This window comes from Myodes glareolus, chromosome 7, assembly GCF_982192425.1.
Source record: "Myodes glareolus chromosome 7, mMyoGla1.1, whole genome shotgun sequence".
NCBI classification, from domain to species: domain Eukaryota; kingdom Metazoa; phylum Chordata; class Mammalia; order Rodentia; family Cricetidae; genus Myodes; species Myodes glareolus.
This window is the reverse complement of record NC_142032.1, coordinates 5290603-5312478: the sequence shown is the minus strand read 5'-3', so window position 1 is coordinate 5312478 and position 21876 is coordinate 5290603. Positions and strand designations below refer to the sequence as shown.

General features: G+C 45.8%; 1 protein-coding gene across 6 annotated transcripts in view; it reads right to left on the bottom strand.

Annotated features, from left to right (window-relative positions):
* Positions 1-20966, bottom strand: part of Nrap (nebulin related anchoring protein) — a 74106-nt gene extending 53140 nt beyond the window's left edge. For 3 of the 6 annotated variants that reach the window (XM_048424359.3, XM_085694126.2, XM_085694129.2), the window contains exons 1-12: positions 20723-20966; positions 20318-20412; positions 19748-19835; positions 15647-15751; positions 11880-11981; positions 10257-10364; positions 9512-9616; positions 8346-8453; positions 7969-8070; positions 6425-6529; positions 5037-5153; positions 1606-1710 (exon numbers count right to left, since the gene is read on the bottom strand). In XM_048424359.3, the coding sequence (XP_048280316.3) occupies positions 1606-1710; positions 5037-5153; positions 6425-6529; positions 7969-8070; positions 8346-8453; positions 9512-9616; positions 10257-10364; positions 11880-11981; positions 15647-15751; positions 19748-19835; positions 20318-20412; positions 20723-20794 (1212 nt within the window). In that variant the 5' untranslated portion in view covers positions 20795-20966. The remainder of the gene's footprint in view (positions 1-1605; positions 1711-5036; positions 5154-6424; positions 6530-7968; positions 8071-8345; positions 8454-9511; positions 9617-10256; positions 10365-11879; positions 11982-15646; positions 15752-19747; positions 19836-20317; positions 20413-20722) is intronic. The other 3 variants (XM_085694125.2, XM_085694127.2, XM_085694128.2) reach the window with 3 other exon arrangements.
* Positions 20967-21876: the final 910 nt, after the last annotated feature.

Here is a 21876-nt window from a genome sequence, read left to right as displayed (position 1 = left end):
TCTTAATGGTCTAAGACTAAAAATAAACACAATTCCACTACTGAAAAAAAAATAAACTCTTTAAGAAACAACTTAGATTTCAAAAGAACACACTTTTCTTGATGAAAGACAGTCAGACAAGCACACAGAAACAGGTCTCGTGGGGAGCACCAAGCAGACTGGTTCTGTTTGTTCATTTTTACACGTTTAATTTTAAGTTGACCAGACTTTTCCAGTATGAAAATGTACCGTGCAGGTGTGGAGCCGGCAGAGGACAACCAATGGCTGAGCCCTGACAGTGTGGCGGGCCCACAAGCCAAGTCAGGGCGTGGTATTACCTCATTGTCTACAGGCAGTCAGCCCTCTGTATCCATGGCTTCCGCATCTGTAGCTTCAACCAAGCACAGACTGAGACCTCTGAGAGGACGGCTGTGTCTGTACTACACATGAGTAAGCTTTGCTCTTACTGCCTTTCTCTTACAATTCTAGCGAAACTGTCTATGTAGCATCATTGATGTCTTGCGTCGTGGCAGCATTTCATGTGTATTTTGATAAATAAAGCTTTCCTGATGATCAGAAAAGTAAAACTGACATACTGGCCAGCCTTACAGACTAGGCAGTGGTGACACACACCTTTAATCCCAGTAGACACACTAGTTTACCATAGAAACCAGGCAGTAGTGGTGCACACCTTTAATCCCAGCACTAGAGAGGAATATAAGAAGGGAGGAGACAGCTCTCAGTCTCAGTCTAATTCTGAGATTTCCTGCAGGCAGGATCACCATTTTCGGACTGAGGTAGAGGCAAGAGCCAGTGGCTGACTGCTTTGCTTTTCTGGTCTTCAGGTTGAACCCCAATTTCTGTCTCTGAGTTTTTATTAATTGTGCTTCATTGAGTATCATGAGTAATCTGGAGTTGTGTGTGCAAAGGCTGTGTCCCATTACTACAACGTTTTTACATAAGGGACTTCAGGATATGAGGCTTGTAGCATTTACCAAGGGGGTCCTGAGCCAACCCCCTGTGGATATTGAGGAATGATTAAGCACAAAAATTAGAACCTGATCTTTGCCAAATTTTATGATGTAAAAGTTCATCACTATGGCAACCATGCAGACTAATGAGACTTGTCCTAAATGCTGTCTATTGAATAAAAGGAAAACCAAAGTGGAATGAACATGTCTTCAAAACTTCTCTAGAAGATTCACATTCGTAAGTGGCACTCTAACGTTCGGTGTCTCTCCAGCTGACAATGAAGGTTACGTGAGATCATAAATCAGCTCCGAAGCACACAGTCACAGGGAAGGGGACACTGCATGCTCCATCGGGCTCCCATGCTAGCACTCCACACCAGGGACAGCCACTGTGCCAGACAGATGTGATGTACACAGTCCTGCCTCGAGGACTCGGCCACATACGGGCAAGCAGGGAATACGGGGGTTGTGACATCATTTGGTAATAGGCAGAATAACCCCAGAAGACACTCCTAACCAACACTCAAGGTATCATGCACCTGGGAGGCCATGCTTCTCCAAGACACAAGGATGTAGTCACCAAGACCGTCTCTCAGGAGGTGCAGAAGCTCAACTCACAAAACGTGCCCAGACAGAAGGCTTGGGAATAACTCACATCACTGGTGAATTTTGAGATCTTGCTCACGTTCCTGAACTGGGGAGTCTCACAGTAGTTGATACTGTGACCTCTACTACCTTCCAGGTCCTTCTTATACTCCACCTTGGAAAACCGAACACTGGGTGCTTAGTAGAACCAAACCGGACGTCATTCTTGAAAACTGCCCCAAGACTTGACTGGGATATTATTTTAGAAAACTTTCAACACAAGATTTAAAGTAGGGCAGAGGATACTAAAAATGTGTGTGTGTGAGTGTGTGTGTGTGTGTGTGTGTGTGAGTGTGTGTGTGTGTGTGTGTGAGTGTGTGTGTGTGTGTGAGTGTGTGTGTTCCTCTATAAAAATAAATAACAAAGCAAGTTATCTCATTCTGAAAATTCAAATATGTAGCCCTTCTCAATAGCAAGTACAGTAACTCTTCAGACAGATCAAGAACTGTAGAATGGGTTGAGTTGTAACTCAGTGATGGTGAGTGTCCCAGGGGTTGGGCTGTAGCTCAGGTGTCATGGAGTGTCCCCAGTATGGGGCTCTGGGGTTGTTCTGCAGCATCAAATAACAACAATAATGATGGTGGCCAAAATGGTTTTATAAATGGCATGGGTACCCTTGGGGTAAAATGCCTTGTGTGTTTATGTGATAGCCATGCCTGTTTCTTCTGAGAGCCCACCGCCGAGATGAGTCCACTTGAGGAACTCCTCCCGCTCTAGGCCCACATGAAGATCTCTTTGTGAGCCGTCAGGAAAATTTAACAATACTTTAAAAAGGAATATGGTGGAGGAACCAATGCCAAGGAAGACCATCTTTAATTTAAAATGGGCTGGCACAGGAGCCCCCCTGTGCTTCACAGAGGATGTGAGGCCATTGTTAGCAAACAGGCAATTGCAGGATGGGAGGCTGTTGTTATCAGTCCCAGGTAATTACAGAAAGCAGTTAAGGTGAGCACCACCAAGAGAGACAGGGCTGGCTCATCCTACTGATAATCACAGGGACAAACAAAACAAAAAATACCTGTGGGATCACTCACCAAAGGAAATACCAGTACAATGCTGTCAGTGCCTGATGATACCACAAGGCGGCGCTATGCCTTCTAATGGTGTGCAAGGTGCATTTCAATGCAGACAATGATGTATAGTTAAAAATTTATGCATTTGAATCCTAATGCTAGAGATATTTCCTTAAGGTGGGGTGGGGGGAGGGCTAGAGAAATGACCCAGTGTGAAGAGGCCACTGCTCTTGCAGAGGACCTGGGTTCAGTTCCCAGCACCCACAAAGAGGATCTCCGGTTCCAGGGATCCAGTGCTCTCTGACCTCCAGGTGTGCACATGGTACATAAACATATCCTCAGGTCCAGGCACAGCCACACAGAATAATAAAACTTTTAAACTGTGTGTGTGCTCATACACACACATAAGTCCACATGTGGAGGCCAGAGGTCCATGTTGAGCATCTTACCTTGTTTTTTTGTGAGGCATGGTCTGATGCTGGAACTTGCTGCTTCAGCCACACTGGCTGAAGAGCAGGTTCCCAGGATATAGCTGCTTCTGCTCCCCGGGCCCCACCCCACACATTCCCACCCACAGCGCTGCAGTTGTGAGTTTGTACCAGCACTTCTCTTTTAACCGGGTTCTAGGGAGCCAAACCTGGGTCCTTTTGTTTGTGGGGCAAGCATTTTACCCACGGAGCCATCTCCCCAGGCCCTATAAATACATGTCTTGATGGTCATATGTTCAATTATGTATATTCACGGAGAAAAGGGAGTGGCTCTTTCCTGTGTGAATCTAACCCTCCTGAGTGGCTGAGCTGTTCCTTTTCTCCACCTGCCCAACAGCCTCTTGTTCTACTTTTGTCCCTAAGATCTCTACATCATACCAGAAACTTTCCTTTTCTGGGCTATGAAAAAGAGATGATCCAATGATTGCACAGGTCCACCAGAGCTGACAAAATGATATTATATGTATCATATATAGTATTATATGTTAATATTAATTATATATTAATATGATCATTATCATATAGCTAACAACATAGGTCTAATATTTCAGACTTGGCCCTGCATGCAGTCTCTAAGTCAGTGCTCATGCTCACTGTGAGATCCTGATAGCAGCCCAAAGCAGTATGTAGACAGATAACGAGGTCACTGTGTCCCAAACACTTCATCTATAAAAACAGGCCCAGAGCTAGATCTGGGCCATGAGCTAGAACTGAAACCAAGGCCACAGTGTGCTGACATCTGCTCTAGAATATTAGAATCATCTAGACATCTAAGCTCTCAGTACCTGGCCACCATCTCAAAGCATCCAAGCCTCCTGATGAGGCTCAGGAAAGTCTGATTCTGAGCATTCAAAGGCCAAAGGTCAGAGGTTCACCGATCAGCTTGGTTTGAGATCAAGGCCTTATAGAAGTAACAGAGTGTTCCAAGACACCTGCATCTCAGTGCCCGAGCCTCAGAGAACATGACACAGGGCACTTTAATAGCCGTAATTCTTCCCATAGTCAGAGCTGCCACTCACAGGTCTTCACGGACTGAGCAGCAGCTGACAGGAGCCACCAAGGGGGGACGCTAGAGCTCCAGGGAACTAGAGGACAAATGATCTTGCCAACTGGCCTGGTTCAAAAAGGCTTAAACATGGGGTGGGTCAAGCAATGTGCACCCCTGAGCAGCCAGGCCAGCCTGGAAAGAAAGGGGAACTTGTGCGGTAGATACAGCTTCTCTGAACTCTGACTCCAGTGATAAGAGAAATATGGCATTTGCAACAGTCTTTCTAGACTTTGACTCCACACGAATGAAACAACTTATAGGTTTAAAAGTTGGAGCACAGGAGCTAGACAGATGGCTCAGAGGCACGAAAAAGAGACGGTCCAATGATGAGAAGTTGCTGCTCTTGCAGAGGACCTGAGTTTGCTTCCCAAGTGGGGGGCTCATAACTGCCTGTAGCTCCAGCTCCAGGGAGACCTGGTGCCCTCGTCTGGCCTCTCAGGGCACCTGCATTCACATACATGTGCTCACACACAGACACACACACACACACACACACACACACACACACACACACACACACAATTAAAATGAATCTCTAAAAGTTGCATCTTGTAGTATTCGCTCTGATTGGCACTTCTGAATATTTAGTAAGGAAGTTTTGAGCCAACAGAGAAAGATTTAATTTCTTTGGCTCTGTGTACGCCTGATTTGGAAACTGGTAACTTGCAGGCAGTATGCATGGTTTCATTTTGTTTGTTTTGAGGCAGGGTCTCACGCATAGTACAGGCTGGCCTGTGACTCACTGTGTCTGAACTCCTGACCCTCCAGCTCCCCTTACCCAGTACGTGCCAGGGCTATAGGGGAATGCCAGCAGTGGTGTTTGTCAACAGGGCCACTGCATCCACTGGAGAAAGGGGGAGCATACGGGAGAATGGCTCTCCCCAACACTCACCTCACTCACAAGTTTGTTCACACTCTGAGCTCGCTTAAGAACCAAGTTGTCCTGGGCCGGGAGGGAGTGGAAATGTGCGGCGCCTTTCATCTTCTGGAAGTCCTGCCTGTATTTTATCTGGAAGGAGCACACAGAGAGTCTGGGGTTGTGGCTGCCTCATGAGAAGTCTGAAATAACCCCCATGTAATGCTAGCACGGATGGAATCTCTAAAAGAAGGAAGATTCCTCTGGACTAAATAAATCCTTTATTAAACTTAGAAACCACTTGATTCTTTCTCATGTTAAAATGCTTCCTGGCCCCTCTAACGCTGCCTGGAGAAAGGGAAAGAGGAACCTCAGGTGACCACCGTAAAGAGAAATCCTAATCCCATCCTGCCCTCAATGTCAACACCATTTTTGTTTTGTCTGCAGAGAAAGGAGTAAAGTCTTGCATTTCCCTTCTTGGGGCAAAGGTGGTGCTGTCCTGGGTTCCTGGGTACTCACTGAACAGTAACAGAATGAAGAAGGGTAAAGTGGAGAAATGAACTAGGTTCCTGTCAGAGACCACGTCCGAGTGGCCAGGTTAAGAACTGCAGAGGGTACCACTTTACCAAGTTTAATTATAGCCTGTCTCTTAAGGACTGTCAGCTGCTAACATTCTCCAAATAAAAATCACTCATCACTCACTGGGTCACACTCAATTTGATAATCACATGACTTCTTTTGTTGTGGGGTACTTGTACACTGTGTGAAGATGTATTTGTTGTGATTGGTGTCCTAAAAAGCTGAACAGCCAATAGCTAGGTAGGAGGTATAGGCGGGACTTCCAGGCAGAGACAGGAAGAGGGTGGAGATAATCAAGCCCTATACAGAAGCTGCCAGGAGGCACAGAGAGGAAACAGGAGGTATAAGATGGAAGAGAGGTAAAGAGCCACGAGGCAAAACAGACTAATATAAATGGTTAATATAAGTTATAAGCCTTAGTTGGGAACAAGCCTAAGCTAAAGGCCAAGCTTTCATAATTAATAATAAGTCTCCATGTCACTATTTGAGAGCTGGCTGGTGGGACAGAGGAAGACTTGTTACATTCTTTCAGTGAGCTTTTCCCCTAAAAGGCTCAATTTCACAGCGGGGCTTTGGTTTCACAATGGGTTTTAATCTGCTTGGACCAGCGTTTGCACCTTTTCAAATGAGGCATGAGAAGGGTGGTTTGTCTAGTTTCATTTCCATGTGGGCAGATAAATGGGCTCAAAGTCTATGAGCAACTCAAGAAGAACGGTGAGTCTGGACCTGGGCGAATCTAGCATTCTGCCTTCACATGACCCTAAGAGATGTCTGCGCATGGCTCCAGGTAAGAGCAGCCCCCAGCATTCCCGTGGCTCCACCTCCGTGACTCTGCCAGTACTTACATCACTAGCAAGTTCATTGGCCTTCTTGGCATTCTGATAAGCTGGAGTGATCATGGCCGGGAAGCTGCCCTTTCCCCGAGGTTCATCACACTCTTCTGAGTAAACCTGATGAGTCAATCAAAAGTTTTGGTCAATACTACGTCCTTCTTGACAAGCGTGGTCCTCAGCAGTGATAGCTCAAGAGACTGATCTCAGGAAAGCTCATCCACAGGGGACATTTCAGGGACTGCCAAACATGTACCATGTGGTGCTAAGACACTAGATCCAGGAGCCTGAGCCACTATATAATACATACATACATGCATGCATACATACATTCATACATACGTGCATGCATGCATGCATGCATACATTAAAAAATGTCATCCTCATCAATCATCACAATATCTAATAAGCCAAGGGACTCTCCCACCCTGTGCTGTCATTGAATATCCGTGTGGTGGTTGTATTCCGTTAATTTCAAACACTACTTTGATCTCTGCAGATCTCTGCAAAAGGGTGCTTTGACATCTCTGCACTGCACCCCATCAGCCATGTGTGCTGTGTAACCAGAAATCAAGTAGAATAAAGCCTTTTGTAACCTTGTGAAGAGGAATCGCATGTTGCTGTCTCTGAGACGGGGTAACTTTGTATTGAGAAATAAGGATGATCACCCTCATTTTGATTTTTCCTCTCTGAACACTGTTCTCCAGCTCCCACGAAGAAAAATCCTTCCCCAAACCAGCATCCCATGAGTGAGAAGGGATGAAGTCAGCTGGACCTTCTTTTGGACGTCCCAGAATCCCCTTCATCACAGACCTACCTGGGCAGGATCAGCTGTTTCCCCACCAGCACTCTGCCCAGGGCACTCTACAGTTCCATGGTATCCCCTGGGATCTCAACACTCTCCCAGGGCCTCCTCTGAAGCAAGAGCCTGCCTTCGAGAGAACCACATGGCCTCTAACACCTCTCTCTCTCTCTCTCTCTCTCTCTCTCTCTCTCTCTCTCTCTCTCTCTCTCAGACAGGGTTCTCTGTGTAGCTTTGGAGCCTGTCCTGCCTGGAACTCACTCTGTAGACCAGGTTGGCCTCGAATTCACAGAGATCCACCTGCCTCTGCCTCCCAAGTGCTGGGATTAAAGGCGTGCACCACTGGCGCCTGACTGCACAAACATTCTCTTAAGTAAAATACTTGGAGCAGATTTAAGAAGCCAGGATTGTTTTTACCACCAAAATGAAAATTGGTTAGCTTGAGCCTCCCTTCTTACTTCGCTGCCTGAATGTTTTGGGTCAAATATAGTAAGTGAGAAAAAGGGAAGTTTGGAGGAGGGACAAGGATCTAAGTTTGTTGTTTGGTTTTGATGGCGGCTCCATGGTTTTTGTTTTCTGTTCTCTAGTTTTGTGTTGGTAGCTTGTGTGTGTGTGTGTGTGTGTGTGTGTGTGTGTGTGTGTGTCTGTTTGTAAGATACTAACTTCTACTAGGGAATTGCTTGGCTGTCATAGCTGTAGGGGACAAACCAATCTGGCTTTGGAGAGGACCAAGGCTATGCCCAGAAGTACCACATACCTGGCCATACTGGTCTGCACATTCCTTGGTCACGCCGCCCTCAGCTCCGACAGAACTAGCCTTTCCCTTCATTTCTCTTTGATATTGTTGGTGGTACCTCACCTGTTTGGAGGGTAAGAAAAAAGTCAATGAGTCTTGTTATGAGAGTCACAGAGTAAATATACATGCTCGTGGGCCTTCTGTCTGTGTGGGTCTAAGGCGTGTGGCTCAGGCTGACGCGGCAATCATCTGTCACAGGGGAAATGACTGACAATGGTGAGGGAAAGGTACTTCTTGGTCCTGGCAAACATGTAAAAACAGACAGGAAGTTGGACTTCCTGATTCAGGCTAAGTTTTGGCTTCCTCCTTAACATGACAACATGGACACAGGTACTTACATCACTTGCCAGCTCACTGGCTCTCTTGGCTATCTGGTAAGCAGGTGTGATCATGGCGGGAAAACTGCCTTTTCCTCTCAGAGCCCCGCAGTCTTCTGTGTATCTCCCCTGGGCAGTTCAAAAGAAACCAGTGAATGCCCCAACGCAGTCCCACTAGACATCTGAGGGGGTCCACGCAGAGTGTCGTGAGCCCCGGCCTGTGGGCCAGGGCCGGGGCTGGGGGCCAGGGCCGGGGCTGGGGGCCAGGGCCGGGGCTGGGGGCCAGGGCCGGGGCTGGGGGCCAGGGCCGGGGCTGGGGGCCAGGGCTGGAACTGAGCATAGAAGCAAGGCTGTCTCTGAGAAGCTGATGTCAAGTCTGGGACACAAAGTGGGCATCTCAATCACAGATCTCAGCCAGTGCAAGTGGAAGCATTAAACATGAAGCTGGATTCATGCTCCGATCTTCCATTCAGAACCACACTCGGTTCTTGGACCGAGCACATGGTGGAGCGTATGGTCTATGAAAAGGGACAATGGTGGAAAAGCGACATCCTCAGAAGTCAGCCTCTCAGGCCTGCATGTGAGAGGTTTCTCTCACATGTATCTGATACGCCTGACTGGGTACAAATATAATCTAGTGCATTCTGTTCAAAGAGTTGTTTCAAGGTCAGTGAGGGCTGGCTTATGACGTGTGACCCCAGGAAGCTCTTTCTGGTGCCCAGGCAGGGATCAGGCTTCCTCCTCCATTCTTCCCTCCCTCTTAAGTAAGGACCATCATGCTGTAGACCAAATCATTTTTCATATGTGTGTGGTACACATGCATGTGTATATGTGTCTTCACATGAGGATGGGTACACATGTCTGCAGGCTCCTTTGCACATGTGTGCTTACATAGAGAGACCTGAAGTTGACGTTTTGTGTCTTCTTTGATTGCTCTCCACCTTCTGTATTGAGGCAGGGTCTCTCACCCAATGCGAAGCTCTCTGATTCTAGCTCGACCACCTCCCAAGCTTGTTCCAGGGACCCTTGTCTCTGCCTGCCGCGCACTGGGATTGCAGCTAGCACAGCGCACTTGTCTGGATTTTGTTTTAAGGGCTGTGGAGATCTGAACTCCTGTCCTAAGGCTTGTGTGGCAAATGTTTTGTTCACTGATCCATTTCCCCTAGCCCTCCTACACCGTTTCTTACGTCACTTTGAAGCTGTCCCCCAGCTCTGGCCCGTAGCAGCTCAGGAGTGCCTGCCACTGGAGTGAACGTGGAGATGCGCTCATCGTGGCCTCTCTTGTATTGTACCTGGCAAGGAGAAGCAGAGTCAAAGCCACATCACACCTACCTCAAGCTTCAGCGAGTACCCTGCCTTACAGATCTCCAGAAGCTAAACCTTCAGGCATGCACAAAACAAACCGAGTCTGTACTCACAAACATTCTCTTTGCTGATGTGCCAATTTATAGAGTTCCAGGCACTTCTAAGTGTCACTAACTAGCAACTCCCATGACCATTTCAACAGTCACATCCAGTGGTACGATGCTTTACCACAAATGAGAAGCTGAGGGGCAGAGAAGCTAAGTAATTTGACCAGAGCTACACAGAAAAAGTTTGAAAGACCGGGATTTGAATCCTAAGTTTCCGTCTCTAAAGCCTGAGCCCTTAGCCTGTAAGCTATGCCACGCTCCAGGTAGATCCATGTCCACTCTAAGAAAAACCAGCAACCTGGAGGAAAGTTTGAGTCTTTGGCTGAGTTCTGTGGCCTCTGCATTCTTCCCTTTTCCAAAGTTTGTAGATGTGGTCCAATCAAAACACATTATAAGGAAAACTTGTTTTCCACAACCCTATAAAATATTCTTTGTATTGTTCTCCTGAATTGCAGGGCTGGCTGCATTCATGTCGAAAGTTAGCATCATCAAGGATACAAATGATCCCAGGGACTCTCACCTGGCTGGCCAGCTGGTTGGCTGTCTTGGCCCTTTGGTAGGCAGGTGTAATCATGGCTGGGAAGCTCCCCTTGCCTTGCTGCTGTTCATAGTCTTCTGCATAGCCCTGCTGAAGGACCACAGAGGCATGAGAACCAGCCTGGTACTGAATGAGAACTCATGAAATACAATGACATCAGAGACACTGGATTCATCCCCTTCATAGAAAACACGTCAATCCTTGAATAACACCACCTAGACTGAGGACCCACAGTCCCCAAGTCAAAGGGGATCACCTCTAATGTTTATGTCATTTTATGGGAAGCCTGGTACAATTTCCTCAGGTGCTCTTGTATCATAGCATGGCCATTAATCCCAGAGACTTGGCTGGAGCTCATCTTTTTCTGAGCAATCCCGGGAATAACTTTTCTAATGAGAAATATGACCTCAGCACTTCTGTTTATATTGCTCTCTATTTTCCAAAGGAAAAAGTTACAAAAACTAATAGTAATTTCCCCAGCAGAGTCTTCAACAGGGAGCTATATATGGGCTGTGTAGAGAAGAAACAAGGGTGCCATCTGCAGTGAAGGGTTTCTCCACCCCTCTCTACTCCAGCACTGTTGAACCACTCCCTCCTGGTCCTGGAGGTGAGGTGTCTAGTGTGGGCATCAGGACCGGCTCCTTCTGGAACACGAGGAGATTTGGCCTCTTCCCTTTCTCTCTTCAGAGTCCCTGGTGGTCCTCACTTTTGACCTGGCATGGCTTTGATCTCTGCTTCTGCCACTACAATGACTTTCCTCTGGCCCTGTCCTCCTTGTCTACTGGCTGGAGAGAACCTTGTGAGGCAACCCTCAGAACCCTGGTTTTCCTTATCATATGAGATCCTTGACATAATCATATCTGGACAATGTCTTTGATGTGTGAGGAAACTGAGCAACAGGATCCACAGATTGGGACATGGGAATCTTGGGGAGAGGGGCATTATAGCTAGACTTGCCCCTTCCTGGTGTGGGAGGTCCTTCTGTCTATGTGTTGCTTTTATTGATTAATGAATTAAAAAAAAAACTGTCTTTGCCTGTGACAGGACAAAAGAACAGAGCTAGGCAGGGGAAACTAAACTGAATGCCGGGAGAAAGAAGGGCAGAGTCAGAGGGAAGCCATGTAGCCCCACTAGAGCCAGATGGGACTTTACCCAGTAAGCCACTGCCATGTGGCAATACACAGATTAATGGAGATGGATTAAATTAAGATGTAAGAGTTAGTCAATAAGAAACAAGAGCTAATAGACCAAGTGATTTAAATAATATAGTTTCTGGGTGATTATTTTGGGGCTGAGCAGCCAGGAACAAAAAGCAACCTTCTTCCAATACCTTCCTGGCTTAAGTCTTGAGTATTTTTCCCCTGGTTTAGTGTGTGGCACTATTTTGAGGGTGGCATGGAGCCTTTAGAGAAGTCACTGCCATGATGGACTGAGACCCCTGCATCCATGAGCCGAAAACAAACATCCCCCTATCAGGGTGCTTTTTTTTTTTTTTTGCCATGGTGACAAGACATTAATCAAGTTCTTTCTACCACAATCTTAAAAATAAAGGAATATGTAAAGGAATTGTTACCTACTGATTACAAGTGGTTCATAATCCCTTACCTCACCGAGAGACTGAGCTTCAACCATTCTTACGATCTCAGGGTCTGGCAGATCTCCTGGACACCAAGTGTTCCTGTCTCCATACCCCGGCCAATAGTCTCTCTACAAAGAAAGCAGGCACATGCGTCCAGACACATTCTGCGCTTGCTTGGTTGTCCATCCCACACTCCCCCCAGCCCACTCCACACACACACACCACCAGTCCACCCCACATTTCCCCCCACAGCCCACCCCACACAACCCCAGCAATCCTTTGCTGTGAAGATAACCTGCTCTCTAAAAGTATGTAGCCCCCTAAACACATGCAGGGGCTCAGTCAACCAAACTGCTCCAGGTTTTCAGACAAGAAAATGACCTAATATCTTGACTGACAATTCCCTGAAATCTTCTATGTTACAGAAACCTTCCCAGTGCAATAAAATACTTCTTCGCTCCTCTGTGTACTAAGACTGGGCAGAAAGAGGTCACCTTAGGTGGGTCTGAGGTAAGTCAGCTTTACCCAGCAAAATTTCAAAAGCTTACTACTTATTTTGTATCTGTCAATGGGAAATCCAAAGGAAAAAAAGAAATAGATTTTTATTTTAAAACATTTGTTGTAAAACTTTAGGAATAAAACAAAAGAGATACATAGCCACTAGGAAACATCTGTGTGCTTACACATGCTTTAGGGAGGATAGAGTATTTTAAGGTAACCTGTAGGGAGAGCAATCGACAACCTTTGTGAAAATGAAAAGGCATGTAACCTTTTAATTACAACTTCATTTTTCATTGTCTGTTCTAGGAACACACCCACTGTATCTAAACGAGTAATTATTGCAGCTTTATCATCTGTAAGAGCAGACAGCCCTGCCCACCAATAAGGTAACACCCCTACATCTGCTCTCAGCGATGCATCCTTGACACACATTCACACAACTCAAAAGGTGCTGATGTGGACCTAGCTCTCAAGTGTCTGTGGAATGGAAAGACAGCAAGGAAATAATGCACATTGGTTAATGAAAAAATACATTGGCATATAATTACCAATAAAATACTAATAGCTGATATTCTTGTACCTGACACTACTCTGACATCTTTGCATTTATCTATTCTTTAATCATCACAATTGCCCTATGGGTTAACAAGTTTTTTTAAGTTTACTTTAAAGGTAATAAAATTGTTTTCTGATTTGATTTGAGGCCCTTTCTCTACAGGAGGGAACTTATGACACACATGGATCTGGTATTGTGGCCTGGTCAAGATACCAAGGCCAGAGAGGCCATTGGCAGTAGGGGCATCTACCACTGTTCTGAATATTGAAGTTTGTAGCCACAGGTTAGTGATGCTCTCAGTCTTTGTCAGACATGCAGCAGTTAGGGCACAGACTCATAACTGGTCAAAGTTCCCAGAATAAATAATAGCATATTCATAGCCCTATATGTATTGATATCACCCCCTCCAAGGCTCAAGGAAAATCACAGGAGAGGGGGAAGGAAGAATGTAAGAGCTGAAGGAGGAGGAAATGGGCCACCATAAAAACAAACAAATAAATCTCTTACAGCCTGGTGTGGTGGCACACACCTTTAATCCCAGCATGTGGGAGGCAGAGGCAGCCAGAGCTCTGTGATTTCAAGGCCAGACTGGTCTACGGAACAAGTTCTAGGACAGCCAGGGTGGTTTCACAGAGAAACCCTGTCTCAAAAAATAAAATAAAATAAATAAGACATTGATGAGGGATTTCCCTCTGTATGCTGTGAATATCATTGGTTAAAAAAGAAACTGGTTTGGCCTGAGAGGGTAGATAGCTGGGGAAGACTAAACTGAATGCTGATGAAAGACTTTGGGGCACCTCAGCATTACTGCAACCCCCCCTCTTCCTGGGAGCCAGGACCCAGGTAACCAACCATACGTGCACTGGGGCTTTGAGTACTTTCTATCCCCTTTGCAGTCTTTCTTCCATAGACCCAGACCCTGGAACTGGGGTGAAATGACCTAGGTGTTCCTGCTTGTAATCGCCGTAGCATTGATCAATTAGAGTTAGCTGACTGTTGAATGAACTAGTCAAAACAGTTGACAAATGATTTCTGGACTCTCCCTTTTGATCCTGTACTACCCCCCTTGATTCTGCGGTTTTTTCCTTTAAAAGAGCCTGTAATAGACAAAGCACGGGTCCTTTTCCTCTCGAGGCTGAGGGACCTCTGTTGTGGCAGCAAAATTAAAAATTCCTCTATTTGCATCAACCGCGGTGAGAGTGTCTCTTGGGGCAACCTTCTCCTTGGTGGGGCTTTAGGGACCAACACTGGAGAAAGGAGGTGGAGTCAGAGAGAAGTCATAGCTCCGCTGCCAGAGACAGAGACACTAAAACTTTGCTGGTAGGCCACGACCTCGTGGTGATGCACAGATTAATGGAGATGGGTAAAATTAAGATGTAAGAGTTAGCTAATAAGAAGCTAGAGCTAATGTGTCAAGTAGTGATTTAAATAATATGGTTTCTATGTGATTATTTCCGGAGCTGGGAAACAAACAAGTGGCCTCCATTACCTCCATTACAATAAGATGTCTCTTGGACCTAGCACTCAGGACTCACTGGGGCTGTTGCTATCTGTGCAAGACTGGTCCCAGCAACAGGACACCATGAATAGGAGGGGCCGTGAGGTCACACCCTTCCCTGAGAAGCTATTGGCCATTAATGGTTATTGGGTGAGGAAGTGTCATTTTCTTCAAGGGTGTAGCTACTGATTAAGAGGTTTACATTCCAGCATATAACCTCCCACCCATGCTCATGCCAATAATCTCAATTAAACTCCATGGGTCTGTCTATGTGTCTTTCTCTCTCTCTCTCTCTCTCTCTCTCTCTCTCTCTCTCTCTCTCTCTCACACACACACACACACACACACACACACACACAAAACCATGAAAGTAGGAGGTGACTTAAGGCTTTCAGAGGGCAAAATAATAGGGGCATAATAATGACTAAAATTTATTATATATGTCTATGTATGAAGTAATAATAATTTAAAAATAGAAATTAAATTCATGAAAAGAAGAGTGGCTAAGTAACTCAGTTCAGGTCCTTCAACAAGGTAGTGGGTGTGCCCAAAAGTAAGAACTAGACATTAGAGGTGGACGGAACATTGAGAGGCAGGTAGATGGTTGATAGACTCAGATGGGGACAGTTACAAACAAAGACATCAGGCAGAGAAGAGTACACAGCCAAATCTAGAAGGATGCCTGCAGGGTTAGTAAGGTGCACACCTGAGCTCAGTGACCCAGGATCGGAGAGGTAATTAAAGGGTTTGCTCTGTGCACAGTAGATTCCTCCACACTGAGAAAAATGCAAATACACCTAAAGATGTTTTAAGGAGCCAGTCATCAATAGCCAGGCCGTGAGAAGAATAAGTCAGGGACATTCAAGAAACCGTGTGACTGATGTGGCACACTGCACTGGGGACAAGAACTATGGTAGAGGGAAGTCATTTTATCAGGCCCTTACAGGACCAGGGAGGAAGGGTGGAAGCAGAGGAGGGAGACAGAGAGACAGAGAGGAAGGCCTGGGGTCAGGTGGAATGTCACAGGAGGAAGAGCAACACTGGCCACAAAGTGGGGCCACTGTTCCTGGTGACAGAAACCATGCGGTTGGAGGTCAGAAGGTGACAAATGAGCTGGGCAGACACAGTTGGGGTGCTCTCATGAAGGATTAGTCTACAGACAGGTGACCCAACATGCTAGTGGTCCCTTAGTGGTCATGTTTGGCTTGGTCTGCGCCTCCTCTCCCTTCCACACTCACCTCACTCAGCAGTGGTTGCCTGCTAGGTGCGCCTGCTCCATCCTTGGACTTCATGTCCCAATGGAAAACGGATTCTACCTGCTTACCACCTTCTTGGCCATTGATCTGTACACAGTGAAAGCGCTGTCAGTAAGATTTCCATCAGAGAAGGGAGAGAAAATGGGTGATGCATAGCTGAATTGGGGCAGTTCTTCCAAGTCTCAGCTGGGAGGCATCTTAGCGGTACCACAAAGCTCACTGTGTTATTGGTCCCACTGTGGCTTCATTTACTCTACCAACCAGGTGGGTACTGAACTCCTGCTGTGGGTAGAGTGCTCTTGAGTGGTGCAACCAAAAAGACAGAGGGGGCTCTGGCTCAGCTACTGAAGGCACTTGCCGTCAGGCCTGACAACCTGCATTGCCTTCTAACCACACATGTATGCCCAGGCACAAATACTCATACGCATATACATACGCACATGGAAACAAGTGACTATGTAGCTTTATAAGCTAAATTTTGATGTGGGATTCTTTATTAACCAATGGTAATAAAACATATTCCCAGCATGCAGAGGGGAACCCCACATCAAAATTCTTCACAAACTTACACAGGGGAAACTCTTTCTGTGTGACTTTCTTCCCATTAATCCGTTACCATCCACTGAGCTAGATAAAGCACTGGCTCTCTGATGTCATGGAGTCTGTCTACCTTTTGTATTTCCATGTAGGCTTATTCTTTTCCTGTTTTGACTGGAAATACCCTTTTAGTTGATTTTTGTGTATAGTATTAGGATAGGAGCCAACTTAACCCCAACACACATATCTAGTCTTTCGACTCTTCAGTCATTTAGCTGTGAGCAAGTGTGCAAACGTCAGTCTTTCCGACGTGTGACCTAAAAAGCATTCTTTTGACAGTGAACTGCAGTGGTGCTTGGTGTTTGGTTGGGGGTTTTGTTTTTTTGTTTGCTTTTTTTTTTTTTGGTTTTTTGGTTTTGCTTTTTTTTGTAATAAAAGAGATTACACATGGACAACCCATTGCCAGACTGTGTTATCTCATCCACTGTCTGTCTTTGGCTCAGTGCACAAAGTGGCAAGATACTGCTTTTATCGTAAATCTTGAGAACTGGTAAACTAAGCCCTTCTGCTATGTTTCTCCAGATTCCTTACTGCCCTGAGCCTTCACACTTTCACACGGTTATGATAGGCCATCAGCCATATCTATAAGTCACACCACGATTCCAACTGTGATGGTGAAGGCATAGATGTACAATATCATGTCTGCATTCGGATCAATTTGGGGAGAGCTGGCAGGTTGATACCTCCAGATTTGGAGGAAAGCAAAGGTTTCTTAAAGAGAACTCTGTGGAAGGACTCATAATAAGAAAAAAATCAACAAGTTCTTAGGTCCAAAGCCAAGAGATCACAATTTTTTGGATCTGAGATGAAGCCCCAAAACTTCAGTTTTTACAAGCTGAAGTTTAAATCCTTCATTTTCAGACAATGGAGAAAGAAGGGCAGAGAGAAAAATTAAACCTAGGAGTTCCAGTTTCCAGGCAAGGGCACTTTCTGTCATTGACTTCCCAGCTGCTGCTGCTTACTGTCTGGTGCAGACCCACAGGTGGGTATCAGTGCATGACCGAGACAGCTTTGCACACGTCCCCATTGGACTTGGAGAGACTGTCAAGTACAGAACCTCAAGGCAGGGCTCCTGATACATAGCTAAGTCTTTGTCCTGGGGGACTCCCTGAGCATGGCAGGAGGTTACCCACCCGGTGCAGTAATTCCTCCCTCCCAGTTGAGACAGTGACAGATTCCCCAATCAGCAAATGCCCTGCGTGGGTAAAACGACCCTGCTAGAGAATCACGACTTAAGAAAAAAGCAACATGCGACCAAAACAAGAGGCTCCGCCCCACTTTCAGAAAGCCACCTTGCTACCCCTGCCCAGCACTGTCAGCCCTGAGTGACAGTCACAGCCACACCAAAGCCGCAATGCCACCGGGGATGCTGAGCAGCAAGTTCGGTCTCTGAACAGAAACGATAGAGATTCCATCCACTCTCAGAAAACAGGAAGTTCTGGCTTAATAAATATTTATTTTTATGACATTTGTGAAGCAGAAACTCATAGATCTATGACAAATGCCAGCTTGAAGTCTTTACCCGAATTCCCCATCGCCACTGTCACTGAAGCATGCCTTTCTTTCCTTTGAAAATTCCAGCACATAAGCAATGAATATATTTCTTTTTGAATTGGCTGTGTTTCTCAGAGTGGTGGAAGGGTAGTGTTGAAAATTTTGTTCATCACACACCCTAGGGTAGTTCAAAGATTTGGGGCCTAAAAAGGACATGATTATTCATTTCAGTTTTTCCTAATGGAAAAAGTGGAGAAAGGGGTCCCAATAATAAATTTTTTATATGTGCACACACTATACACACCATACACAAATGCACATATATACACAGAAATATACTTGCACACACACTTACACACAGACTCATACATGCATATATGCACACCACATACACATATATACACATATGTTTATATACAAACATACCATAAACATACAATACCCGTGAATGTATATATATGTGTATGTATGTATGTATGTGTGTATATATATATATATATATATATATATACACACACAGCAGGGCATGTATCAAGTGTCTGTATGTGCATGTATGTCTGGTCACACTTGCTAGCACCCTTACACATTGCCCATGTGCAAACATAGCAACACATACACACTGTCACATGGTCATATAGATGTAAAGAAATAGACACTGTCAGGCATGCTGGGAAAGTGGTCTAAAGGAGAGTGAAAGATTACCCTCGCATCCTTCCAGGTTAGGCCTGTCATACACAGTTAAAGGGAAGTGAGCCCTCCGCTGCCCAGGACAAGGTAAACACTGTGTGCCTCCTTGTATAACTCTAAGGTAGCCCTGCCAGCTGAGGCTTGAGGGAGGCCAGGAAACGGCAGAGAGCATAGATCTCTTTGTACAGAGCATGACACATGCATTCTGAGGTCAAGTCCTTCTCCCTGAACACAACCGCCAAAACATCTGGGTACATGAAATTTTCATTTTTCTGGCTTCTGCAGTTTGCCCCCTTCTGGCTGTGTACACAAGTGGGCCAATCATATGGACTCTACAGCCAGACAGAATCAGATTTGTACACCGAGATCTGGATGGGATTGTACAGGTTTGACGTCTCGAGAATGAGATAAGAACAGTATCTGCTCCCCTGGCTCGTAATGTATATGATGTGACATAAGCGATTTTCCAGTCAGTACCACACGTGCTTGCTAACTGCAAATTTTAGAGTGCTTATGGAGGGAGATCTGGTGACAGCAGCTGCAGAGACAACACATGCAAGCCCAGCCGCATTGACAGACTTTCCTAAGGACAGCCCAGTGAGTGCCAGAGTCTACGCAAACAGGTGCCAGGAAGGGAGATTACTAGAGAACCCTGCACCTGCTGGGTAATCCCTAATTTTAGAAATCTCCCTACTTTTCCAGGCCACAGAGCAATGTCTCATGGGCCTGGAGAGAGACGAAGGCCGATGACGCAGCGTATTAATAGATACGACGGTCCCAACAGCTGGACCGGTGACAGAGCACATGGTTGGACATACGAACACACCACCCTCGCCTGCCTAGCTTTCTCACCCACCTCCCAAAGCAAGCTTCATATCTTAAAATATCTCTGAGCTATCCCCCTGGATAACCGTGAACCGCCACTCAGTTCAAGGGAGTTATGGAGTGCGGACCCAGAGGGCTTTGGTTTTCTACTCCAAAATACGACAGAGGGAGAAAAAGAAGGACTCGTTGAAACCTTTTTCGATTATGTATTAACTACCTAGTGTATGCAAGGCCTATTATACAAGGTGATAATCACTGTGTCCTGGCTGGCCAGACACAAAGGTTATGCTAGAAACAAGGACCTGTGCACTGGTCTCTACTGTTGTGGTAGGACAAAGAGCAGTTATAAACACTCTGCGCTTGTGTGAGGAGGAAGTGAACTGGCCCGCACATAAACAGAATCACTTAACAATCAGCAGGGGTCTGAGCTCAAAGCTTTCCCTTAAAGGTTATTTCAAAATGCAAAGCTAAGTGACTTACCCCACCCATGGCTGCCACAGGCTTCTTCAAGGTTAGATTTAAAGGTATGTGGTAGACGCTAGTGAAAGTGTTGTTCTTAGGGTTATGGCTGCAAACGCAATGCAAATCAAAATTAGAAAAGTGCTTGATCCAAGGGGACAAGTGACTTCTTAGAAAACTGGTCTCTTTTAAGATGGATGAGCACAAAACTCAAGAATACAGCTCATGACTTCCCACTAAATCTCATCCCTCATAAACATCAAGTAAACTCAACACATGTAACATGGAAGTTAATTTTCATTGAGGGCGGTCATAGATCCGGGCATCATTTAAGAGCATCTCTAGAGCCCCATCTATACTTATCTTTGTTGCCGTGTTCAACAGGTTTTATAGTTTGACACACGGTTACAATGTGGGGAGCTGGTCTTTGCCAAAGTCCCACATTAGGGCTCCTCTGTGACTAGATTTGAGTGAGCACTTTCCCAGAGAGGGTGCTTAGAGTCCAGCCTGGAGCTGAGACCCCGATCCCTCAGTTGGCTACTTTTTGGAAACCAGAAGCCAAGCCGTGGGGGCTGGCTATCAGACACTTACGCGTGACAGTACGGCTTTTTCTGGTGACTCACGAAGTTATTAACAGAGAGCATCATCTTGCAGACTTCACAGTGGAAGCACGCCTTGTGCCATGTCTGGAAGGCACAGAAAAAAACAGACAGTTAGTGGTCTTCCTCCAGACTCGGGGCTCACAGACTTTAAGGTAAAAGAGTTGAGGATCATGGGTAAAATGAAACTAAGATTCATGAACTATACACTTGAGTAGAACATGCTAAAATGACACAATATTTTTTCTTGAAACAGCACAGAAGACACAGAAATGAGTAGAACCTAAGAAAAGTAGAATGCATCCTTCCCTTATCGTTCTATAAAGCTCCATATGTGAGAAGACACATGTCCCAGGTATGTCAATCTTCCCAAAGACCGTAGAACATCTCCACTGACCTGGTCTATACAGCTGATCTTCTCAGCAGGGTAAACGCCATATCCACACCTAGAGCAGGCCTGCACGTTCATCTTGGAGTGTGGTAGCCAGGGAGAAGCAACAGGCAAGAAAACCAGAACCCAGTCGAGATGCTCACACCTTCAAAATCCCACCACTCTGAAACCCCTCAGGACGCCTTGAGCCCTCAGAATCCAGCTCCTACTTTCCTTTGCTGACCTTCTGCTATGGAGTCCCCAGCTGGTTGGCTTTTAAATCTGCTACTTACTCAAGGGACAATTTTGGCAACTCCGTCAGCACGCATGCGTCTGAGACAAGGTAGAGGTATTTCAAGCTGACATGCTTCTCAAAATAGAAAAGTTAAGTCATGGTAGCATCATGTTTATGTGGATAACCAGATCTCAGGGTGTGTGTGAGAGAGAGAGAGCGGGGGTAGGGGGAGCTGGTGAACACTAGCCATGATCATACTCCAGAAAAGGAGTCTAAAGAATAGCCGGACCCCCTCTTGGAATCTAATTAGAAACGCAGGCTGTGGCCCCTCTGACTAATGCAGACAGGACATCTCTCCAAACCCTGGGGACAAAAGAGGACTGACTCACCCTCCTAGAAGGATAAATGCCGAATCTGAATTTTATCTATTTTGTAGTAACAAAATAAGAACTTACTGAGATACTCATTTGTGTTTAACTTATACTGAAATTCAAAAATATTTAAGGACAAATAAGAATGCTTGGTGTTGGGGCTAGAATGTCCCTCGAGGCGTTTCTGCTTATTCTCTTGTCTCAAAGGTCTTACTTAACAGGGGTGACTTGGTGACAAACATCCCTCCTCCTGGCCTTGGGGAGTGTCCACTGCCTTTAGTCTCTGCTTACAGGCGACCTTGTCACTTTCAGAGACACCCTTTACAAAGTGACATTTCACTTGTCCCCACCAGGACCTGACTGTTTTATGTGTCCTCTACCTGAGGAGAGTAGTTATTGCTGTGTGGAAATATTAAATACGAACGAATCTATTGTTTAGAATTGTATCACCGCCGCCAAAATATAACACCATAGTCCATGTTAGAACCTCTGTGTTTCAGGGTCTAGAATAAGGCCTGTCCGTGGTTCTCAGATGGAGCTAGTAAACTAATGGAGCAAGCTTAATGCTTACACCA